Source organism: Saccopteryx leptura, chromosome 1 (assembly GCF_036850995.1).
Source record: "Saccopteryx leptura isolate mSacLep1 chromosome 1, mSacLep1_pri_phased_curated, whole genome shotgun sequence".
Classification (NCBI taxonomy): domain Eukaryota; kingdom Metazoa; phylum Chordata; class Mammalia; order Chiroptera; family Emballonuridae; genus Saccopteryx; species Saccopteryx leptura.
Genome location: NC_089503.1, coordinates 390,458,934 through 390,483,658, shown reverse-complemented (window position 1 = coordinate 390,483,658; position 24,725 = coordinate 390,458,934). Strand labels below are relative to the sequence as shown.

Genomic DNA, 24,725 nt, shown 5'->3' with positions numbered 1-24,725 from the left:
AGGAATAAGGGGTCAGCAGGTCTCTGCCCCTCACTGGGGCTCTGGAAGAATCCACTGCCAAGCTCATTCACTTGGTTGTCTGAACTCAGATTCTTGCAGATGTGGGACTGAGTCCCTGTTTCCTTGCTGGGTGTCAGCTGCAGCCACCCTGAGCTCCCAGAGGATGTCTTCAGTCCTGGAACGTGGCCCCCACAGCACACACAATCCTTCCCCCACGTGGGACCTCTCTGCCTCCCCTCACCCTCATCTCTCCTGAAGCATCTCTGACTCCAGCCAGAGAAACCTCTCTGCTTTTAGGTTTATGTGACGTGATTGTCCAGCCAGGTGATCCAGGATGGTCTCCCTGTCCTAAGGTCCTTAACCTTCATTACATCACCAAGTCCCTTTGCCATGTAAGGAAGCCTGTCCACAGGCTGCAAGGATTCAGGTGAACATTTCTTGGGACACTATTTAGCCTTCCATATCTGATTATGTTGAAATCACTGAGATCCAGGAGGTAGTACTCTGGGGAGGGTGACAGTGAGTCAGGAGCTAAAGAAATGGGGGAATGGCCTGGGGGTCCCCAGGGATTACCTACAATGAGGGGAGTGGGGATTCGATCTGATGATGGATTAAGGGATGTTATGGAGAAAGGGTGGGTAAGTCAAAGCATTTGATGAGAAGGACCCCACCCACCTCCAAGTCCAAGGCACAAGGTCTGTGGGAGGGGAGACACCCCCATGGCAGGACTTCAGAGGGAGCCGTGTCCTCAGGGAGACCCAGGTCCCTGTCAGAGCTGCAGGTGCAGGAACACCCTGGGAGGACTGTCCGGATTTGGCTGATCCTGGGCTGAGACCTCCGGGGGACACAGTGGGAAGGTTTCAGGAGCTGGGGAGGGGGTGTGAGGGGAGACAGAGTAGGGGTGCACGGAGCCTGTGGAGATGAGCGTGCAGGATGTTTGGGGGACCAGGGGTGACTGAGACAGACAGGGAAAAGGAGAGAACAAGGTTAGTCCTGGTGGATTCAGGGCAGATGGTGGTGAGTGTGGGACAGGGAGGTGGGAGGGGCAGGGGTCTGGGGCTCTCAGTTAGGCTCTGCTGATGCGGATGAAGAGGTTTGGGGTGTTTGGGTCTTGTTTCCAGTGTGTTGACCCCTGAAGTGCTTGAGGAGAGAAGGGGTCTTAGAAGATGTGCCTGAGTTCACTCATCCCAGAAGTAGAGGACTGTGCCCAGACTAGGTCTAAGTGTGTCACCTGCACCATGTGACACAGGCTGGGCTGCAGTCACTAGAAGCCCAACTGATCCAGTACATTCAATAGTCACCCTGACGGGGCTGCAGCTGGTGCAGACTCTCAGCAGGGGCTCATTGAGGCTGTTCACACGGAGGCCTCGGGCACCTCCCCCTGGTTCTCTGCTGGGCTTGGCTGCTCCCAGCGGGCACCTGGTTCCAGGAGAGTGTATTCCAAGTGCCCAAGTCAGGAACCATGTCCAGCATCTTCTCTGATAATGGATAAAGAAGTGGTACACACACACAATGGAATGTTACCAAGCCACATAACAGAGCACAGTCTTAACATTTGCAGAAATGTGGAGGGATCTCTTAGGTTACTAATAATCTTTCTTTTTCTGCTTTTAAGATTCTTTGTAAAATTGGAAAGCTGCGTGCAAAAGAATGAAACTTAACTACAGTTTGTTCCCCTGCACAAAAATTAATTCAAAATGGGTCAAATACCTAAATATAAGATCTGAAACAATAAATTACATAGAAGAAAACATAGGTATTAAACACCTGGATGTTAGCTATAGAGAACAATTTCTGAATTTGACCCAAACAGCAAGGGATGACAGCAAAAATAAATGAATGGGACTATAGCAAAGTAAAAAACTGTTGCAAAGCCAAAGAAACCGACAGAGAACAACACGGCCGTCAACCAGATGGGAGATGATATTTACAAACAACAGCTCCACTAAGGGCTTAATATCCAAAATATACACAGAACTCAGAAAGCTCAACACACAAGCAAGCAGCCCAGTGAAAAACTGGAGAAAGGAACTGACCAGACACTTCTCCCAAGAAGACACAGAAACGACAAACAGATAAATGGAAAGATGCTCATCTTCACCAGCTCTGAGAGAAATGCACGTCAGTACTACAAGGAGACGCCACCTCACACCTGTGAGATTGGCTGTTGTCAACAAGACAGGTAATAACAGGTGTGGGAGAAGCTGTGGGGAAGAAGGAACCCTCACTCCCTGCTGGTGGGAATGTAGACTGGTACAGCCAGTATGGAAGAAAGGATGGTGCTTCCTCAAAAGATTAAGAATTAAACTACCATATGACCCAGCAATCCCTCTACTGGGTATCTACCCCAAAAACTTGAAAACATTGGTACGTGAGGACACACAGACTGCCATGTTCATCGCAGCATTATTCACAGTGGCCAAGACATGGAAACAACCAAAGTGTCCCTTGAGAGAGGACTGGATAAAGAAGATGTGGTGCATATAGACACTGGAACACCACTCAGCCATGAGAAATGATGACACGTTGCCATTTAGGACAACATGGCTGGACCCTGAGCATATTACACTGAGTGAAATAAGTAAGTCAGAAAAAAAAAAAAAAGAAGTATACGATTCCACACAGAGGTGGGATGTAAAGTGGAGCCTCACAGACATGGATAAAAGTGAAGTGGTTACGGGAGGGGACAAAGGGGTGGAGGCGGAAGGAGGGAAGGGAATAAAGAGGGACAAATATACGGTGACGGAATATGATTTGAGTCTGGGTGATGGGAATGCAACATAATCATCAGTTTAAATGCTATAACAATGTTTACCTGAAACCTGTGTTCCCTTTTTGATTAATGACACTGTTAAATTTAATTTTCTAAATAAAAACATTTTAAAAAATGTTGGGTTATTTCCAAATTGTGAGATTCTCTTCTTTCTTCTTCAAGTCTAGATGCCACTGTTGGCCTCTAGGAGGCGACAGATACTAGTTAATATTCTCCAGTTTAAAAAAACAACATGAGACAAAAGTGTTTAAACTCAGGTTCTGGGCAACAGGAGGAGGGGAGGGGAGATTCTGGCCTTTCCCCCCAAATCCTAGACCACTTCTCACGAGAATTAAAAGCACTCACAGTTGTAATTCTGCACAGTTGTCAATGAGAAAAGAGAGGAGGAAGGGATAGATCGTTACCTGCCCTGTTTACAGATGACGCCCCACCCTCGGGGCAGCTGCAGTCCCGGCTCAGGGTGGACGTCCGCGTGCACACACAGCTCCACGCCTGTGCTCCGATGACCCGCGTGGGGGGGAATTCTAGGCCGAGGGGAAATCAGGGAGACCTCCTTCTTCTGATCAAACCCTAAATTAATCAATTGATTGGTTCTGGTTTATAAGCAGAGGTGAAATGTTCAAGACTTCAATATAACAGTCCAAATAGTTTCAAAGTAAATCCCTTTTCATTATGACTCAAGACAGGATTAGTGAACTATCTCCCATCCAAGTACTAACCAGGCCCGACCCTGAACTATCACTGGTTTCTCAGTCCTCTGCTGATAAGGTTTTTTCTTTATTTCTTTCTTCTCAAATCCTAAACACTGAACTTCTCTCGCCTTAATGAGAGACCAGTTCACAAAGTCCGTGGATTTGAAATTTCTTGGGTACAAAGTGGACTGCCTCTGTCTTTTTACCAGGAGGACTGACAGTCGCTGCAGCGAATGACGACTTCTCTTTCTCATTTGGGGCACAGAGATTGGCTGTTTCTATTCTCAACTAGAAATATCACAGAATAGAAAGCAGTGCGGTTTCTCCTGGCAGTGAGCAAACCCCCAAAATTTCACACAATAGAATACTTTCCTTTAGTGTGTGTGTGACAGAGACAGAGAGACAAAGAGATAGGAACAGACAAAGAGGAAGGAGAGAGATGAGAAGCATCAGTTCTTCGCTGCAGCACTTTAGTTGTTCATTGATTGCTTTCTCATATGTGCTTTGACCAGGGGCTCCAGCAGACCGAATGACCCCTTCCTCAAGCCAGTGACTTTGAGCTTCAAGACAGCGAATTTTGCGCTCAAGCCTGATACCAGGGAGTCGTGTCTACGATCCCAGGCTCACACCGGCTATGTCAGGGTTTCCAACCTGGGTCCTCTGTGTCCCAGTCTGAAGCTCTATCCACTGCGCCACCGCCTTGTCAGGCAATAAAAAGCTTTTATCTGCTAGTGACTGGCAAGGTCACGGGAGGCAGGCTCAGATTCATCTCCCTGCCCCGGGTGGGGGCGGGCTTGAACTGGCAGCAGTCAGGGGTCCCAGGTGTTACTCCTGAGTGCTGACTCACTGTGGTGCTGGTGAGGGGTGTAGCCACTGATCACACTTGTTCTGGGTCCTGTTAGAAACAGGACGGGACCGGTGTGAGCTGGTTCTGTGTTACTGACAGGAAGGAGAAACTGAGTCACTGAACGTGATGGAAACAGCAGCAGACACCACGATGAGGTCCCCGCTGAGCTGCTCATGATGCACGGGGCACCGGGCGCTGTTCTACCTGCTTCTCACGCACTCGCTGATTTAGGTTTGGAGGTCGGGACACTGTCCTCCCATGGACTGGCCCTCGTGGCTGTTATAATGACGCCAAGATGCTTCTGGGTCACCCAGGGCTTTCTGAAATTATCCCATTATATCTCCCCTGCACTATCCTGGTCTGTCTCTGGATATGAAGACGCAGCAGCCCCATGAGGTGAGTGGGGAGCTTGTGTGGGTGTCTGAGCTCCAGACCGGCACTCACAGGGGGAGGGGTCTGTTTCTGAGATGTGGGGGCTCACCCGCTGTGAGGTTACCAGGACAGGCCTTTGGAAGGTGATCTCTGCTCCCAGTTCAATGACTTCCACGTTCATTACCTTATTCTAGTTTCCTATTTCTTCTTGTGGTTTTGGCATTTATATCTTTCTAGAAATTCATCTATCTTATCTAAAATGTCAGACTTATTGGCACAGAGTTGATCATAACAAGTTTTCTCTTCATTTAAAAATGCTTGTATCATATATGTGATTACTTCTCCTTTTGTTTCTGAATTCCTTGTTTTCCTTAACAGTCCTGCCAGAGGTCTGTTAAGCTCTTTGAATTTTGAAACAAAGTTTGGCTTTGTTTATCTTTCTTACCTTTCCTGTTTCTCTGACATCTGCCCGGTCTCTATTATTTGCACGTTACTTTGCTTTGCTGTTACTTTGCTGTTCTAGTCTCTACGAGGAGATGCTCAGCTCATTTATACTCAGGCTTCCTTTTCCTAAGGAGCTTGTTCACATGCGGGTGTGTCCATCGCTGCCCTGCTTTGGATGGACAGGTGTCACTGAGAACTAGTCTTCCACCATTTATAATGTATCCATTCCCACGGGGACTTCCTAGCACGCTTCATGTGTATGGAATTAATTTATTTACCCTTTTAAATAGGTTTAAAATTTAATAGCATTATGGCCAGAGAACAAGGTCTATGTGATGTTGACTAACTTGAACATGTTGAGGCTTCTTTTGTGACTACTAAATGTTACATTGCCAAAAATGTCCATGCATGCCTGACTGGTGGTGGCACAGTGGATAGAGCATCAAACTGGGATGCTACAGCTCTCAGATTTGAAACCCTGAGGTCATCGGCTTGAGCAAGGGCTCACCAGGCTTGAGTGCAGCATTGCTGGCTTGAGCGTCGTGTCATCAACATGACCTCATGGTCGCTGGCTCTGGCACAGAGGTTGCTGGCTTGAGCCCAAGGTCACTGGCTTTAGCAAGGGCTCACTGGCTCAGCTGAAGCCCTCTAGTCAAGGCACATATGAAAGCAATCAATAAACAACTAAAGTGCTGCCACTACCAGTGGATGCTCCTCATCTCTCTCCTTCCTGTCTGTCTGTCTCTCTCTTTCTAAAAAAATATGTTTCATGTGTGCTTGAAAATACTATGTGTATTATACTCTCATCGTTGGTGTAGAAATCTCTATGTAACTGATTATCTGAGCCTTCAGTCGTGTTATTTAGACCGTCCATATCTCTGCGTATTTTCTCTTTGCTTCAGCTCTTTGTTTTTGAGGATGTGTTAAAACTTTCAGCTAACACTCTAGATTTTAAATTTTTTTTCATTGATCTGAGAGAGAGAGAACTATAAACTCACAGCTCCATTTAGATGTGCACTCATTGATTGCTTTTCTTTTTTTTTAAATTTTTATTTATTCCTTTTTAGAGAGAGGAGAGAGAGAGAAGGGGGGAGAAGTGAGAGTAGTTGATTCTCCTATGTGACTTGACCAGGAAGCCCAGGGCCTTGAACCAGCGACCTCACTGTTCCAGGTCAGGGCTCTGTCTACTGCGCCAGCACAGGTCAGGCCATGGGTTGCTTTTCGAACACACCCTGACTGGGAATGAACCCGTGACCTGGGCGTGTGGGGACGATGCTTAACCACTGAGCCGCCCTGCCAGGGCCCAGCACTGCTGATCTCAGTCTTACTGGATAAAGGCTGAGAAGGAGAGGTGTGTGAGAGACTTAGAAGAAGCAGAGAGGCAGAGAGTTAGAATAAATATTTATCACATTCAGCCAAGGAGCGGACCTTCCTGGAAGGAGGAAGTGGACAGTAGTGTTAGATGTGCACACGCTGTGGACTGAGACGAGTGCCCCTGGTCCCTGTGCTCAGTGGCTGTGGGAGCCCCTTAAAGAGCAGCTTCTCTCAGTGCCCACCCCCCTCCGTCCATGTCCTCACCTCACTGCGGGGCCCCTGTCTCTGCAGTGTCAGAGCCTGTGGGCAGTGGAGAGCTGGGGACAGAGAAACTCCATCTCCTTAGGGCGCCCGGACCCCACACTGCTCCTCCCAGCGGCCAGCAGCATCTGCTGGGGGGACCCCGTCTCCTTCGGGGTCTGTGGGGGGGACAGGGAGGAGGGTGGACAGGGACAGAGGGCTCGTGCTACACGGGGAGTCCTACCCCCACCGCTTGTCCTGCTGCAGGTGACAGGCTCTCCGTGACAGAGGAGGACTCAGGGCATACTCGATAGGATGGTTCACTTTAAAGCTCACGTCCCTTTGAGTCTCTGTGTTCACCACCAGGGACGTGTGTCCCCACAGACCTCTCCAGTCCCTGCTTGTCTGTGATCTCACTCACACGTAGCAACCTGCAAATGCCTCGTGCATGGAACATACTCAATAAAGGCTGAAATGTGAAGTGTGGTCCCCTGCTGGTCTCTAAGGCCCGGTCCCCTCTGGGACTCCTCCCTGCATAGTGTCCTGCCCGAGAACTCCAGAGACCAGTAAATACCTGTGTGTGTCGAAGTGAGAGGTGGCCGGTGGCCTCTTTGTGACTCCGGGGTCCTCCCCGGTCCCTCCCCCTTCAGTCCCTGGGAGCACATGTCCTGGGCCCGGAATGTGGCTGAGAGACTGCACTCTGTGACTCTGCCCGGAGGCAGGTCTAGAGGACGTTGGGGCGCAGGGACCCAGGAGCCCGGTGCTCACTGTGGGGTGACTCACTCCCACGTGCTCCTCACAGCGTCTCCGGGCCACTGCTCACCCCTCAGATGTCCTCCCGTCCTCCCCCCAGAATCCTGCCCCCTCTGCAGTCTGACCGCCGGGCCCCCCCCTCCAGGCAGCAGCACAGACCCGTCTCCCCCAGACCCCTGTGTGCAGGACTGTGTCTACAGTGCAGGTGTGAAGCCCTCAGTGACTCAGTGTTGTCCTGACACCACAGCCCTCTCCCCGTGTACAGAGACGTCTGAGGTGGGCGGGACCAGGAGAGGGACAGACACAGTGTCACCTGTCCTGCACCCACTGCTGCCCTGTTCCCACCCTTCCAAGCTCTGCTTTATCCTCACTTTTTCTCTCAGGAGCATCCACATCTGCCTGTGGAGACCCCAAGATGTTAGCTGTTCACTCATGACCGAGTCTCAGTTGTGGGTTAACGTCCTGTCTCTCCCACCAGCCACCTGGCCCAGAGCAAAGTGTGGGAACACAGATGAGTATCGGGTTCACTTGGGGAAGTCTGAGCTGAAGTCCTCACTGTTCTATTACACGTGACCTTTGTGGTGAACGGAAACCCACGAGTCAGAGATGCTGTGAGGATTGGGGACAGGAACCTGGACGTCATAACACTGCATTCTGCATAAGGGTCCCCTCGAAGAGGAGGCTTTCTCTGTCTCCTGATTCTCACTCCCTCTCCTACCCTGTCCCACTCTGCGGATGTGGGAGCTCTGGACAGGGGGGTGCTTGTCCTCACTGCCCCCCTCTTCTCCCCTGGCCGTCCCTGGTCAGGAGACGATGTCCCGCCTGTCCTGCGGAGGGACCTCCACGGGCTGCACAGCACGACCCCGGGGTCCCGGACATGCAGAGTGACCATGCTGTCCCCTTTCCCGTCGCTGATGTGGAAATGTTTGTCTTCTGCATTATTTTGACTTGTGTTTGTCTTTTATTTTGAGGTATAATTGAATAAAACATTATATCAGTGTCAGGTGTTGCTAAGGAGTAAGTTTTAAAAGTTCACATCACAAGAAAAAACTTGTAACTATGAATGGTGACAAATGGAACTAGGTGTATGATAGTGATCATTTTACAATATATACAAATATCAAATCATTATGTTTATACATAAAAGTCATCCTGACCCTCTGTGAGAACCCTGTCCTTCCAAAGTCATTCCAGACCACTGGGCACCATTGTGTCCAACAGACACACACACACTGATGTCCTTCTCTGCTGAGGGTCATAGTGGCCCCTGGGTGATGCCGCACCCCCAAAGCCTCTCTGTGGGGTAGCACCCCCTTGTATGCAGCTGTCCCCAACATCACAGACTTGCTAGATGCTCTCAGTCACCATCCTGGGATGTGTCACTCTGGTCTCGACCTGGCTGGTACCTTCTTCTCTGTAGCTATTACTGAAGAGAGTCGAGACCCGTCTGCTGTTACTTGGGAGGGACAACAATGGACATTCACTGTGCTGCCCGTGGGGCATCTGCACGGCCCTACTCTCTGCCACAGGCTCGTGACAGCTGCTGTGTCACCTGGTCCAGGCAGAAGTGCTGTTGTGTCATTACATCCATGGTGTCGTGCTCACGTCTGGCTGTTTTCCCGCCCTGGAGGAAGCAGCTCCCTCTTTGCTGACCCCCCTCCGACAGCGAGGATGGGGGTCAGTGAGCACAGAGTGTGAGGACCGGCTTCTCTGTCACATTCTCGGGGGCTGTGTGGTCGGGTAAGACACAGGTGATGCCGGCCGCGGTCACAGAATAAGTACCGGCCTCTCTGCGGCCACGGCAGGCGGAGCAATTGCAGGAATGTTTAGGTTTGTTAGGTTATGGGAGGGTCTTCACTCCCCGTTTGGCTCACATGGTGTGGCCCCTCTATGCCCCCCTGTGGAAAGGGCCCTGGGCTGGGAGGAGCACCAGGAGGCAGCTTTTTAGGCCTCAAAGCAGCCTCAGCCAGTGTCCGGGTTCTGGGCAGGTGACCAGAGCCCGCTGAGTGCAGCCGGTGTTCACGTGACACCCGCGGGGTGTGGCTGAGGGTTATGACAACGTCAGGGCAGGGAGAGGACACCACTCGGGTCTGGTCCCAGCTGTGGGCGGGGCTGAGGGCCGATACAGTCCTGTTGAACCACAAGTGAGCGCAGGGGACCAGGCCTGTCAGCAGCAGAAGCCGTAGCAGGACCGGCCCCAGGCCACGCCGTCACCACCAGCCCCATGGCTGGCGTGGTGCACTGGGTCACGCACCAGCCCAGGAGTGTGGGGCACAGACATCCCCCCTGACCACGTGGGGGGCACATCTCCACAGAGAGCCCACCTCTCCTCTAGCCCGTTAAGCAAAGGACTACAAGCTGTCCCAGGGCCAGTGACATATCAATGCGCTGGACAACCAGAGCCCACGCCGGGAACACCGCTGCCGTCCCCCGTCCACAGGGGAAGCCACCCGTTCCTGATGAAGCTGGTGCATTACCGGCTCCCACAGGGGGACCCGCCCTGGAGGCGCAGCGATGAGGATTAACCTGAGCAGCCCTGGGTGCAGGGAGGGACCACGTGACCCCATCCATCACGGCCTCCCCCTCCCCGGACAAGCAGCCCCTCCACACGGGCACCCTCCGCTCCTCCACGTGCACACCGGGACCTCCACCCACTCCGCCCACGGCAAGGGGTCCTGAGCACAGCTCTCCCCACCTCTCCGTGTTCCGGGTCAGTTTTCCTCACGTTCCTGACCAGCCCGCCCACCCGGTACCCCTGTCCATGAGTCCCTGGGCCCTACTCAGGGGCGCCTGTCACACTCCCCTCCCGGGTCTGTTCAGGACTGACCCCGTCCTGGCTGACAGCCCTTCCCGAGCTGTGCAGCGTCAGCTCCCAGGCCCCCTGGTCCTGCTCTGCCTTCGCCTCCTGGGTCTGAATCACAGGAACTTACTCTGGAGTTTTAAATCCCAGCATTTCTAAAAGCTTTCAGTAGGATAACTCTATGTGGGTTAAAGAGAATTAGTTCAAAACTCCAGAAAAGTATACTCTCATGAAGGACATGAAGGACGACACCCACAGAGACAGGTGGACAGATCATACGTGCACAGTGGATTTTCACAGAGTGAGTGTGGGGATAAATAACACCCATGGAACATTCCCAGCACCCCGGGAAGCCCTCTTCATTATTATTCAGTCATACCCTCCCCCCACCCACCCCGAGTGACCACCATCTTGAGGTCTCACAGCACAGGGGAGTCCCGTCAGGTGTGATAGAATGGAACAGTACAGTGGTCGCCCCTGGGCACCTGGCTCTCACTCAGCGTTGTGTCCTGGGTCTCATCCCTGTGGCTGTGAGGTTGTAGTGTGTTCACTTTCATGGCCACGGAGGATTCTATTATGTGAACAGACCACACTTCTTTTCCTGTGCAGCCTCTGAGCATTTGTTTAACGCAGATTCACAAATCGTGCTGCTATAAATAATTTCTTCACACTATGTGTCACACACACGTGTGCAGGTCTACTGGGTATACAACTAGGAGTGGACATGCTGGGTCACAGGGTGAGCCGATGTCTGGGTGTAGTAACTTCTGCCAAAGCATTTTTCAAAGATTTGAATCAACTGACTCTCACAAGCAGTACATGACAGACTGAATTACTCCTACTCCTTGCCAACAATGCATTTTGTGTAAGGTTTTCATTGTAGCCATTCTGGGAGGGGTGCAGCAATAACACATATGACTTAATTTGAATTTCCCCTCTGACCAAAAATTGTGAGCAAATTTTATAATTTTTTTTGGCCATGTGAATATCCTCAGTTAGATGCTGGACTGGACTAATAGTGACTGAATGGGACTCTAGTAATGTGCCAGCCTGTAGAACAATAGTTTCATCTCTGTGTGGGGATAAAAGGTATGATGCTTTGGGAGTCTGAGTTACCCCTTCCTCACCTGTAGACTCCCTGGGGCAGTCATAGTATTTAATGTTGAGTGTTGGCCTCAATCAAACCTAAGTGGTGAGTGTGCCAGCATCTATTATCTGCTATGATAGTTTTTCTATCAATGAGTCTGTGCTCAAACACCTGTGGTATAATGGAAAGTATTTGGTTTATGCACTGGTTCCTGGCACAGAGCTCATAAATCCCTCAGAATCTCTTGGGATGCTCATGAGATGGCCCATGGCTGAGGGTCCTGGGTAGTTTCAGGACAGGGCTGGTCACCGGAGAGACAGGCTTGCTCAGAGGGCGGTACTTTCAGCCTCACTGCCCAAACCGCTGGGAGTTCAATCCCCACTGGCCAGTGATTTAATCAGTAATGTCCATAAAGGGAAACTTCCATTAAAAAAAACCAAAACATTAACTGTTGTGTTCAGAGAGCTTCTGAAGTGTGACCACATCCATGTGATGGAGGGAAGGGGTGTGGGGAAATGGCCAGAGATTAGGATGCTGCCCTGAGACAGGTCCTTGGTGTGGACTTTGAACACCAGGTCCTGTGGGGGCAGAACACTGCCCGGCAGCACTGATAAGATTGTTTCATAGAAGCAGCTGATCCCTGTGGCCTTTTCCTGCACACCTGAAAGCTATTAGTTAGTCATCCTTCTCTGCACCCGAATCCATGCTCTGCTAATTTGACCCAGGCTCTGCTAATCTTGATGAGGAAAGACATGAATAAATACGACGAGGCTGCAGAGATCTGGGCTCTCAGTCCTAGAGGCTGGGAGTCTTCTGTGCCCATCTTTTCTCTACGTTGTGTCTTGTGTGTTTGTCTCAAGTCCTGCACTGACTTCCTTTTGGGCACCCCCATTGCCGAGCTGGTCTCAGCACTGAGCACCGACTGGGCACAGGTCCTGACCACACTCGGTCCTCACAGCCACTCCTGTCCCTGCAACAGACTCAGCACAGCAGACACACGGGTTCTGGAAAGTTCTCAGTGCTTCCATTTATTTCCTTTCAAACTTTAGGGTCTTCTCCTCTAATTAACCCAACAACCTCCATGACAAGAACTGCGAAAATTAATTCCCACCCAGAGTCCTATTTCAATGAGGGGGTAAGAAGCTGCAGCTCAGGGCTCCACGACGTACAGACAGGGATGGGGAGGGCCCAGCCCCCCTCTGCTGGACAGGGAAGTGTGGGGAGGGGACCTGGGGACAGGGGTGGGTCAGCCTCCCACCTCCTCACACTATGCTGATAGGAATGCAGACACGTTCAGATGTCCTTTGCAGACAGAGAAGTGAGAGGTTCCTGAAGTCACAAACAGGGTTGACGACTGTGTGTGAAGCATCTTCTGTCAGTGAGTTGCTGACAAGGCAGCTGTCTTACGCTGTAGAAGAAAATAATCATGAACAAACTCAGGTCAGTCATGGTAGCTGGTGACATTCTCAATAGCTCATGTCCTGCTCAAAACGTTCCAGAGAAGAGAACACCCGTCATCCAGACCTGTCCCCGCAGCCCCACCCCCTCCCCACATCTAGGTCTCAACTGTAGAAGCCGTGAGAGACACACCAGAGCCCTGGGCACTGTCACTGCCTGGGGGAGACCACGACAGGACGTGGTCAGAGCCCAGGATGTGTGCAGTCTCCCAGGACAGGAGACTAAAGGAGGAACTAAGGGGAGTAGGGTCTCCCACGGCTCCCGTTTGCACTGTCACAGGGTCACAGGGGTCACACCTCCGTACTGACTGGCAGCCTGAGCGTAGCTCCCTCCCCTTCCCACCAGTGGGAAGAAAACATCCCTTGAGAGACCAGGGAGGAGGCAGGGCCATGAGGTCCTAAAGGAACCCCTAGTCCTGGGCCCCAGAGAAGTTTCCAGAACTGTGAGTACAGACCCAGGGCAGGATCAGGGAACCTGAGGAATGTCTGTGGCCTGGACTAACCATCCTCCAGGGGGTCTGTCCTCAGCAGGACCGTCCCCTCTGACCTGTGATTGTTGCGGACCAGGTCTCCATCACTGACTCATCAAGGTGATAAATCTGTCCCTCATGTTCACACGTGCCTCACTAAAGAGTCCGTGTTAGCAAACCTCCCCAGACCGGGCAAGCACAGGTGTAGGGTCAGTACTTTCCATTAACGAAGTGGACACACTTCTTCCTGGGCTTGAAACCCCCTGTGGGGCAAGAAACTCAGACCCCACCCTTCCCTACCTGAGCGCCTCCTCCTCCACATCACAGCTCCCACCACAGCTCCAGTGACCACAGCTCCAAGGAGGACCAGGACAGCAACGGTGTCCACAGTGGGGATGGTGGCCTGAGGAGGCTCTGGGAAGGGAAAGGAAGGTCAGGGCCCTGACCCCCAGGCCACAGACCCGACCCTGCTGAAGTCTTCCAGAGGCCCCTGCTCCCTGAGAAAACGCTCTGTGCCCACGTCCCCTCCTCACCCCATCTCAGGGTCAGGGGCTCGGGCAGCCCCTCGTGCTGCACATGGCACGTATAGCTCTGCTCCTCTGCAGGGGGCACCCCCACGGCTGCCCACTTCTGGAAGCTCCCATCCCCTGCAGGCCTGGTGTCCACAAGCTCCATGTCCTGGGTCAGGTCCTGCCCGTCACGCTGCCAGGTCAGGGTGATCTCCGCAGGGTAGAAGCCCAGGGCCCAGCACCTCAGGATGACCTCACGGTCAGAGATGGGGTGGTGGGTCACATGTGCCTTTGGGGGGTCTGAGGAGAAGGGTGAGAAATGCAGAAACTTTTCATCCCTTATGGGCCACCCCAGTAGGACTCACATGACCATACTGAGAGTGGACAGGACAGCTGGGGTGGCGGAGGGAGCACAAAACCCAGACACCAGCCTGGCCTGAGGCACCTGGGATGATCTCTTAGTGTTCAGAAAGCTCTAGAGTCAGAGGGATACAGCCCAGGGTGGGGGGCAGGTCTCTGAGAGGAGAAAACAGAATTCTGATCCTGATATGATTGTAAGCCAAATGACTCAGAAAAGCCAGGTCAAACCTCAGACACACTGGGTGGGGGACAGAGAACAAGGCCTGAGGGAGAAAGTCCCCATGGGTCCGAGGGCCACTGCCAGGGTCAAGGGGAACCCCTGATGGGTTATTTCAGGGGTGGTCTCCCCTCCATCCCAGAAGGACTGCACCCTAATTGTCCCTGAGAGAAGGGGGGAATCGCTTTCTGGTCCTGGATCTGAAAACCCAGGAGACTCAATGTCCTGACCCAAAGGAGAGTTTTCTGACCCCGGTCCACTTCCTGTCTCCGTGTAGGAGCCGCAGCCCGAGGGGAGAGGAGGGAGCCCCGCGGCCCTGGTACCTGCGCGCTGCAGCGTCTCCTTCCCCTTTTCCAGGTGAATGCGGAGCCACTCCACGCACTCCCCCTCCAGGTACTTCCTGTAGCGCTCCGCCACACCGGAGTCCTCCCACTTGCGCCGGAGCATTTGAAACGTCCCGCCCACCGCGGTCCAGGAGCGCAGGTCCTCGTTCAGGGCGAGGGAGTCGGCACCGTCGTAGGCGAACTGACTGTACCCGCGGAGGAGGCGCCCGTCCCGCCCTTTTTCGCATCCGATCATCCACTGGAGGGTGTGAGACCCTGACCCCGCCCCGCGGTCAGCCCCGCCCACTCGGCCCCGCCCCCGCCCCGACCGTGGGCATTAAACTTAAACCCAAAGTCCCTTGGGTTACTCCCAGGTGGTGAGTGGGGTCCCGCGGAAACAGCTGGATCTCTGACCCGGATACTCGTGCGACCCCGGCCCGTCCGTGGGGATGGGGTCGTGACCGGGTCCTGCCCGCGTGGCTCACCGTCCTCGCTCTGGTTGTAGTTGCCGCGCAGGGTGTTCAGGTTCTCTTGGAAAGCCTGTGCGTAGTCCTTGGCGCGCCGCGTCTCGCGGTCCCAATAGTGCGGGTGCTCCTGCTCCACCCACGGCTGCTCCATCCACGGCGCCCGCGGCTCCGCCCTCGGGCTCGCGGCGTCGCTGTCGAACCGCGCGAACTGCGTGTCGTCCACGTAGCCGACGGTGATGTACCGGGGCTCCCCGCGGCCGGGCCGGGACACGAAGGTGATGAAATATCTCATCCAGTGGGGACCTGGGGACGGTGAGGGACTGAGACCCGGCGACCCTTCTTGCCGCGGGTCTCGTACCCGCGGTCTGCGGGACAGAAGAGGAGGGGTCCCGGAGACGGAAAAGGCCGAAAAGGCGCATGTGGACGGTCAGGGCTGGAGATAGTGGACACGCGCCCCCCGGGGTGCTGCGCCCCCGCAGAGGCCGTTCCCTCCAGACCCGCACTCACCCGCCCAGGTCGCGATCAGGAACAGGGTCCCCGAGAACAGCAGGAGGAGGGTTGGGGGCCCCATCACTGGCATCCTCAAAGTATAAAGACAATCTGAGTCGGGCGGGTCCGTAGAGACGTTATAACCAGGGACAACGGAGAGGCTGATTGGCTTTTCTAGAAACCGGACACCCAATGGGAGTGACGTATTCGGCAGCATCTGAGTATCCAGGATGGAAAACCCGACACGAATTAAGAGGCAGAAGTGAAACTGGGGAGATGGGGACTTCCTAACACCGACCTTCCCCGCCCAGACTCCGCCCTCGGACTGAGACTCTGAGAGCCAGGCCTGGGAACCCAGGACTGCCCTGACCCCTCCTCCTACGCAGACAGCTCTTTGTCACCCTGTCTCCCTGAGTCCTGGCCCAAGGGCTGTGTGAGTACACCAGGGAGAGACCTCCAGGCTGGGACCCGCCCCCTCTTCCTCTTTTCTTCCAAAAATTCCAGGCTCTGAAATGGACTCCCTGCTTCCCACCCCTTATCTCTCCCCCTGGACTCTTCTAGAAGAAAACTCACCCCAGGGAACCAGATGTCAGACAGTGAGCTTGCCCTGGGAATGGAGGTGGAGGGACAGGGTTTCTCTTAACCCTGGAGGAGCTGTGTCTGAAAACACGGGATGGAGATTCTCAGAGACCAGTCTCCCTGCTGTCTGTGAACCACAGTGGGGAGCACAGTCTTGGGAACCCTGAACATCAGGAAGCTGATCTGTAAGGAAGTGATTTGGCCCCTTGGTACAGAAATGTGTCTAACCAGCCCTGCAGTCAGACTCACAAAGCTCCTGAATTCTTCTTCCCACGCAGTGTGTCTGTGACTCGGGATTGTTACATTGTGAAATGATCTTCATTCAGTAGCCCTGTGTTTGTCTCAGAGTCCCCCACGTCCTCAATACAGAGAAGCCCAGGGAAGCCGTGTGTCACTGTGCATTTCAACAGGAGCATGTACATCCTGGAAGTTACAAGTGGTCAATGAGGTCATCCAAATGATGGAGAGAGAGCAGGAAGGTTGGCTGGAGGCGTCCCAGACCCAGGGCAGAGTAAGAAAAGTTCAGAGAGGGTGACAGGGAGCCTGGAGCCTAAGTCAGCCTTCAGAGGGGCAATGGTTCTGCCTCAATTTCCCTGCTGTTTTCACTCTTAGACGGGAAGGAGCCTGGGAGAAGTGAGGTCCCAAAGCAAATGAGGCAGCAGATTTGAGAGCACAGCAGCGGGGCCATCGGTCAGTTATGCTCCCTTAGGCTAAAGTCTGGGTGTGAATTCTCACGCTGCCACGTGACCTAGTGGAGAAAAAAAAAATTACAAGAGAAAAAGAGGGAAGAACTGCTGGACCAGCACCTTTACGCAGATGAGAAGGGATGAGGCCTCGAGCACCAGCAGAGGGACGGCTCTGGCTGGGAGTGTGGACAGCTCACCTGTGGTGACGTCTCCAAGTAGATGGTGTTGGAAATCTGTAATAATCATCTTCTAATGTGTTCAGTTTTCTCAGTGAAGCAGGAAACAAGGTCACTGGCAGTGATGAGATGGGGAAGGAGGGTGGATGTTTGAGCAGAGGATGGGGGAGACTGAGGGAGCCGTGCAGGGACAGGATGATTGTGGGCAGCTGTGTGGACCCCTTGTGGTCTGGGTCATGATGTTATGGGACAGTGTCCAGGAGGCTGTGTTGTCTCTAGCCTCCTGTAGCTGCACGGGGCAGGTGCAGGGAGGGCAGAGGTAGAATTTCCTGGCTGTGAAGTTTTCTAAGCAAGGGTGACAAGGTAAGGGAGATGAAAGGGAGGGATAGAAATGCTGTCTCATGGAATTGAAGATGAGTGAGGAGGGAGGAGAGGACATTGAGGGGTGAGGGACAGTGACTAGATGGTAGAATAACAACCTGGGATCCCAGTGGGCACAAAGGTTTGTGGGAGGTGATGTAGCACATGGTGGTCTCAGGCTTGGGAAACAGGCACATTTGTGATGAATGGCTTGCTGACATTACATTACACATGTGATCAAATAATCGCACCAGTGTTTCCAGAGCTTAGGCCGCCCTGCGGGGTGAGTAGGAAATGGAGGGCAGAGCTTGGGAAGCATGGTGTGGAGACTGTGGGAGGACTGGGTTATTGGCAATGACAAGTCTAGGGGATGACAAGGGAGGGGGCCCAGGAAGAGCAGAGCAGAAGGTCATGGAGGAGAGGAGCTCAGGGAAGTGAGGAGCCAGGGACTGAGCATCCTCTGCTGTGTGTGTTCTGTCCCTGCTGTAAAGTGACCACAAATCGAGTGGCTTTAAACAACAGCCCTTTATTATCTCAGGATAGTGCAGGTTACACCTTTATAATGTCCTCAGTCGCCTAGGAATACGGGCTCAGCAGGTCTCTGCCCCTCACTGGGGCTCTGGAAGAATCCACTGCCAAGCTCATTCACTGTGTTGTCTGAACTCAGATTTTTGCAGATGTGGGACTGAGTCCCTGTTTCCTTGCTAGGTGTCAGCTGGAGCCACCCTGAGCTCCCAGAGGATGTCTTCAGTCCTGGAACGTGGCCCCCACAGCACACACAATCCTTCCCCCACGTGGAACCTCTCTGCCTCCCCTCACCCTCATCTCTCCTGCAGTATCTCTGACTTCAGCCAGAGAAACCTCTCTGCTTTTAGGTTTATGTGACGTGATAGGGCCCAGCCAGGTGATCCAGGATGGTCTCCCTGTCCTAAGGTCCTTAACCTGCATTACATCACCAAGTCCCTTTCCAATGTAAGGAAAAGTGTCCAGAGTCTCCAAAGATATGGGGGGACACCTTTGGGAACCACTCTTCATCCTTCCATATTTCATTATGTTGAAATCACCGAGGTCAAGGAGATGACACTCTGGGGAGGGTGACAGTGAGCCAAAGGCTAAAAGAAATGAGTCAATGGCCTGGGGGTCCCCAGGGATTACCTACAATGAGGGGAGTGGGGGCTTTGATCTGATGATGGATTAGGGGATGTTAGGGAGGAGAGAAGGGAAAAGTCAAAGCAGTTGAGGAGAAGGACCCACCCACCTCCAGGCCCAGGGCACAAGGTCTGTGGGAGGGGAGACACCCCCATGGCAGGACTTCAGAGGGAGCCGTGTCCTCAGGGAGACCCAGGTCCCTGTCAGAGCTGCAGGTGCAGGAACACCCTGGGAGGACTGTGCGGATTTGGCTGATCCTGGGCTGAGACCTCCGGGGGACACAGTGGGAAGGTTTCAGGAGCTGGGGAGGGGGTGTGAGGGGAGACAGAGTAGGGGTGCATGGAGCCTGTGGAGATGAGCGTGCAGGATATTGGGGGGGCCAGGGGTGACTGAGACAGACAGGGGAAAGGAGAGAGTGACGTGAGTCCTGGTGGGTTCAGGGCAGATGGTGGTGAATGTGAGAGAGGGAGGGGGAGGGGCAGGGGTCTGGGGCTCTCACTTGGGCTCTGTCGATGGGGATGAGGAGGTTTGGGGTCAGTGTTAGTTCCAGTGTGTGGACTCTTTCTTGAGCCCCTGATTGTGAGGTGGAGTGTTGGAAAAGAGGCAGCTCTTAGAGGATGTTTAAGAGTTTACTCCTAACCCTGAGGGAGGGGACTGTGCCCACAGCAGGTCTCAGTGTGACACCTGCTGTTGGAGATGTGACTTCTGGGGCACCAGGTGTGACCTTGATACAAGGACCCCTTTTGTCCTGATGAGAAGTCAAAAGGCCCCGGGGCTGTGCTTTTAGCCTAAAGCCCCTGTTTTTATGTCCACACTGTGGACAGTTATGTAGACATTGAGATGTTGTTCCCAAATAAGAGATGATTTCATTTCAAAATCCAAGTTTAAAAAAACTGAGAAATAGGAAGTGAAAGAAATGTTTCTACTTCTCAGTTTCCCTGGTGTTACCATCAAGGGGACAGAGAGAGGGGTGGCCGGGAGGGGTGGACACTCAGAGACGGCACAAGGCCCTGAGCGCTCCTCTTCTCCATGTGAGAGGCTCTGGGGGGATGACACAGAGGACCTTGTGTGACTTTGACACTTTATACTGTTAGGGAATTACAATTGTCTTCTTCAGTGTACTAATGATAGTATTTGAAGGATAATGTTATTTTTTAAGAGATGAATACTGGAATGTTTAGGAGTGAAGGTCATGATGATAGCAGGTTATTTTCAAAAATTTTAACTAAAATTATAGAAATACATTACATAAATAAAAAAAGCAAAATGTTAAGTAATTAAATCTAGTTGTTTCACAATATTAAAGTGATTAAATTAAGTGCTTTTAAACGTCAGGTATGTTTGAAATATATCATAGCAACTTGGAGAATTTTAAATAATGATGTATAATAACATGGGAAACATTCACAACATGATGTTGAATATAAATTAGGCTTTAAGCATCTGTGTGAAGATGTCAGTGTGTGTCTGTGTGTATGTCTGTGTGAGTGTGAGCATGTCATTGTGTGTGAACATGTGTCTGTGTATATGTGTGAGCATGTCCGTGTGTGTATGTCCATGTGTTTGTGTGTCTCTGTGTGTGAGTGTGTCCGTGTGTGTGTCTGTGTGTTTGTGTGTCTGTATGTGTCTGTGTTTTGAGCATGTCAATGTGTATGAGCATGTCAGTATGTATGTGAGGGTGTCTGCATGTCTCTGTGTGTGAGTGGGTTCATGTGTGTCAGTGTGTGTGTCTCTGTGTGTGAGTGTGTCAGTGTGCTGCACACTCGGTGTGTTGGTGTGCAGCCGTGAGTGTGGCAGTCTGAGTGCACTCACTCACTCATTCACTGAACACACAACAACGGGGCATTTCAGGGCAGTGGAAATGCAGCTGTGGACATCACATCCCTGTCCCTGTCCTCACAGAGCTTACGGTCTCAGGAAGGGACAGACAGTAACAAATAGATACAGTGTAAAGTGTGCTAGTGACTTGGGTGTGAACAAAAGCCCAGCAGCGTGGGGAGAGGGAGGCTGAGGTATCCGGGGCAGGGCAGGGAGGCCCCTCAGGAGGACCTGGGAGACAGGGAGGGAGGTGCTGCCTGGTGACAGGTCCTCAGCCCGGGGACAGAGATTAGACTCTGAGGTGTGAGCACCCTGGGCGCCTGTGCAGGAGGAACACCGGGGACCGGGGTCCGGGCCCCTCACACGGCCACCGCTGTGTCCCCTGGGCCCAGACTGGACAGGGTCTTGCAAATGAGAAGGGGTTACAGTGTAAATCATTCTTGAAAGGGTTATTTGGGCACAAGGAAGCACATATGGGAGTTGATGCTTCCTGCTCCCCTCCCTTTCTCTCTCTCTCCTCTCTCTACAAATTAATAAAATCTTTTTTAAAAAGTGGACTTTTCCTGGACTCCTGCTCCCTGTGACAGCTCCTAACAGATTGAACTGTGGTTGGGTTGCATTTTTCAGGGATTTGGCATGGTGATGGGGCCAACTTGGACTTGGAGAACATGTTAAGGACACTACTCTTTTATGGATTCTTGCTGTATTGGCCAAAAGTTTGCTTAAAGGCTTTAAATCATTGTAAAAAAAAATAGGGGACTGGATAAAGAAGATGGGGCACATATACACCATGGTATACTATTCAGCTAGAAGAAATGATGACATCGGATCACTTACAGCCTTTTGTACATTGCATTTTCACCTATGCAATAAAAGTTGGTTTTGCATCTCATTTACATAATCAAAAAAAAAGTTTCTGTTGAGACATCAACTGACAGACTCATAGGAGCTCCCTTGTAGATCACTGTCTCTCTCTTTTGCTGCCTTTAAGATTCTCTCTTTGTCTCTAACCTTTGGCATCTTAATCATAATGTCTCTTGGTGTAGATTCATCTTGTTTGAGACTCTTTGTGCTTCCTGAACATCAGTGTCTATTTCCTCTGTCAGGTTAGGGATGTTTTGTCTTCCTTCCTTCCTTCCTTCCCTCCTTCCTTCCTTCCCTCCTTCCTTCCTTCCCTCCCTCCTTCTTCCTTTCCTTATTTTTATTTTTTTGAGAGGAGAAGAGAGATGAAAAGAATCAACATGTCCTTAAGTCACTTTAGTTGTTCATTGATTGCTTTCTCATATGTGCCCTGACCTGGGGGGTTCAAGCTGAGCCAGTGAGTTCAAGCTCAAACCAGCGACCTCAGGCCCAAGTCAGCGACCCTGGAATCCTGTCATTAATCCCGCACTCGGGCTGGCACAGCCACACACACGCTGAGCCTGCACACAAGCTGGTGACCTCCGGGTTTCAAACCAGGGGCCTCAGCACTCTGGGTTGATGCTCTATCCTCTGTGCTACAAGTAAGACTTCAGTCATTGTGGGGGTTTTTTAATTAATTTTAATGGGGTGACATTGATAAATCAGGGTACATATGTTCAGAGAAAACATCTCCAGATTATTTTGACATTTGATTATGTTGCATACCCCTCACCCAAAGGCAAATTGTCTTCTGTCACCTTCATCTGGTTTTCTTTGTGCCCCTCCCCTCCCCCCACCCCCTTCTTTTCTTTCCCCCTCCCCCAGTTAACCACCACACTCTAGTCCATGTCTCTTAGTCTCGTTTTTTATGTCCCATCTATGTATGCAATCATATAGTTCTTAGTTTTTCTGATTTACTTATTTTGCTCAGTATAATGTTATCAGGGTCCATCCATGTTGTTGTAAATGATCCGATGTCATCATTTCTTATGGCTGAGTAGTATTCCATAGTATATATGTACCAAAGCTTTTTAATCCACTCGTCCACTGACAGACATTTGGACCATTTCCAGATCTTCGCTATTGTGGACAATGCTGCCATAAACATAGGGGTGCATTTCTTCTTTTCAAACAGTGCTATGGTGTTCTTGGGGTATATTCCTAACAGTGGTATAGCTAGGTCAAAAGGCAGTTCGATTTTTAATTTATTGAGGAATCTCCATACTGTTTTCCACAGTGGCTGCACCAGTCTGCATTCCCACCAGCAGTGCAGGAGGGTTCCCTTTTCTCCACATCCTCGCCAGCGCTTATTCTGTGTTGTTTTGTTGATGAGTGCCATTCTGACTGGTGTAAGGTGATACCTCCTTGTGGTTTTAATTTGCATTTCTCTAATGATTAGTGATGTTGAGCATTTTTTCATATGCCTATTGGCCATCCATATGTCCTCTTTGAAGAAGTGTCTATTCATTTCTTTTGCCCAATTTTTTTTTTTTTTTTTTTTTTTTGCATTTTTCTGAAGCTGAAAACAGGGAGAGAGACAGACTCCCGCATGCGCCCGACCGGGATCCACCTGGCACGCCCACCATGGGGCGAAGCTCTGCCCACCAGGGGGCAATGCTCTGCCCATCCTGGGCGTGGCTATGTTGCGACCAGAGCCACTCTAGCGCTTGAGGCAGAGGCCACAGAGCCATCCCCAGCGACCGGGCCATCTTTGCTCCAATGGAGCCTTGGCTGCGGGAGGGGAAGAGAGAGACAGAGAGGAAGGCGCGGCGGAGGGGTGGAGAAGCAAATGGGCACTTCTCCTGTGTGCCTTGGCCGGGAATCGAACCCGGGTCCTCCGCACGCTAGGCCGACGCTCTACCGCTGAGCCAACCGGCCAGGGCCATTTTTGCCCATTTTTTGATTGGATTGTTTATCTTCCTGGTGTTGAGTTTTACAAGTTCTTTATAAATTTTGGTTATTAACCCCTTATCAGACTTATTATCGAATATGTTCTTCCATTGTGTAGTTTGTCTTTTTATTCTGTTCTTATTGTCTTTAGCTCTGCAAAAGCTTTTTAGTTTGATATAGTCCCATTTGTTTATCCTGTCTTTTATATCACTTGCCCGTGGAGATAAATCGGCAAATATATTGCTGCGAGAAATGTCAGAGAGCCTCTGTTTTCTTCTAAGATGCTTATGGTTTCACGGCTTACAAATCCATTTTGAGTTTATTTTTGTGAATGGTGTAAGTTGGTGGTCTAGTTTCATTTATTTGCAGGTAGCTGTACAGTTTCCCCAACACCACTTATTAAAGAGGCTGTCTTTACTCCATTGTATGCCCTTACCTCCTTTGTCAAATATCAGTTGTCCATAAAGCTGTGGGTTTATTTCTGGGTTCTCTATTCTGTTCCATTGATCTATATGCCTGTTCTTATGCCAATACCAGGCTGTTTTGAGTACAATGGCCTTGTAGTATAACTTGATATCCAGAAGTGTAATACCTCCCTCTTTATTCTTCCTTTTCAAGATTGCTGAGGCTATTCGTGTTCTTTTCTGGTTCCATATAAATTTTTGAAATATGTGTTCTATATCTTTGAAGTAAGTCATTGGTATTTTAATTGGTATTGCATTGAATTTATAAGTTGCTTTGGGTAATATAGACATTTTAATGATGTTTATTCTTCCTAACCATGAGCACGGTATATGCTTCCACTTGTTTGTATCTTCCCTGATTTCTTTTATCAATGTTTTATAATTTTCCGAGTACAAGTCTTTAATCTCCTTGGTTAAATTTACTCCTAGGTACTTTATTTTTTTTGGTTGCAATAGTGAAGGGGATTGTTTCCTTAATTTCTCTTTCTGACAGTTCATTGTTGGTATATAAAAATGCCTCTGATTTCTGAGTATTAATTTTATATCCTGCCATGTTGCTGAATTCATTTATCAAGTCCAGTAGTTTTTTGACTGAGACTTTAGGGTTTTCTATATATAATAGCATATCATCTGCAAATAATGATAGTTTTACTTCTTCTTTTCCAATTTGGATGCATTTTATTTCTTCTTCTTGTCTGATTGCTGTGGCTAGGACTTCCAGGACTATGTTGAATAAGAGTGGTGAAAGGGGGCACCCCTGCCTGGTTCCTGATCTTAAGGGTATTGCTTTTAATTTTTGCCCATTGAGTATAATGTTGGCTGTGGCTTTGACATAGATGGCCTTTATCATGTTGAGGTATGTTCCTTGTATTACCACTTTGTTGAGAGTTTTGATCATGAATGGGTGCTGAATTTTATCAAATGCTTTTTCTGCATCTATTGAAATTACCATGTGGTTTTTCTCCTTCCTTTTGTTTATGTGATGAATCATATTGATTGATTTGCAAATATTGTCTGCCTTGCCTACCCAGAATAAATCCCACTTGATCATGGTATATGATGTTTTCCATATATTGTTGGATCCGGTTT

At 50.9% G+C, this 24,725-nt stretch overlaps 1 protein-coding gene across 3 annotated transcripts in view; it reads right to left on the bottom strand.

Moving 5' to 3' along the window:
- The window catches only part of LOC136387813 (patr class I histocompatibility antigen, A-126 alpha chain-like), a 192,054-nt gene that overhangs the window by 102,640 nt on the left and 64,689 nt on the right, over window positions 1–24,725 (bottom strand). The window contains exon 6 of one of the 3 annotated variants that reach the window (XM_066359882.1): window positions 12,325–12,730. The exons of the other annotated variants lie outside the window; for them this stretch is intronic. Within the exon in view, the coding sequence (XP_066215979.1) occupies window positions 12,726–12,730 (5 nt within the window). The 3' untranslated portion in view covers window positions 12,325–12,725. Of the gene's footprint in view, window positions 1–12,324; window positions 12,731–24,725 lie in introns of those variants that run through there. 3 annotated transcript variants of the gene reach the window in all.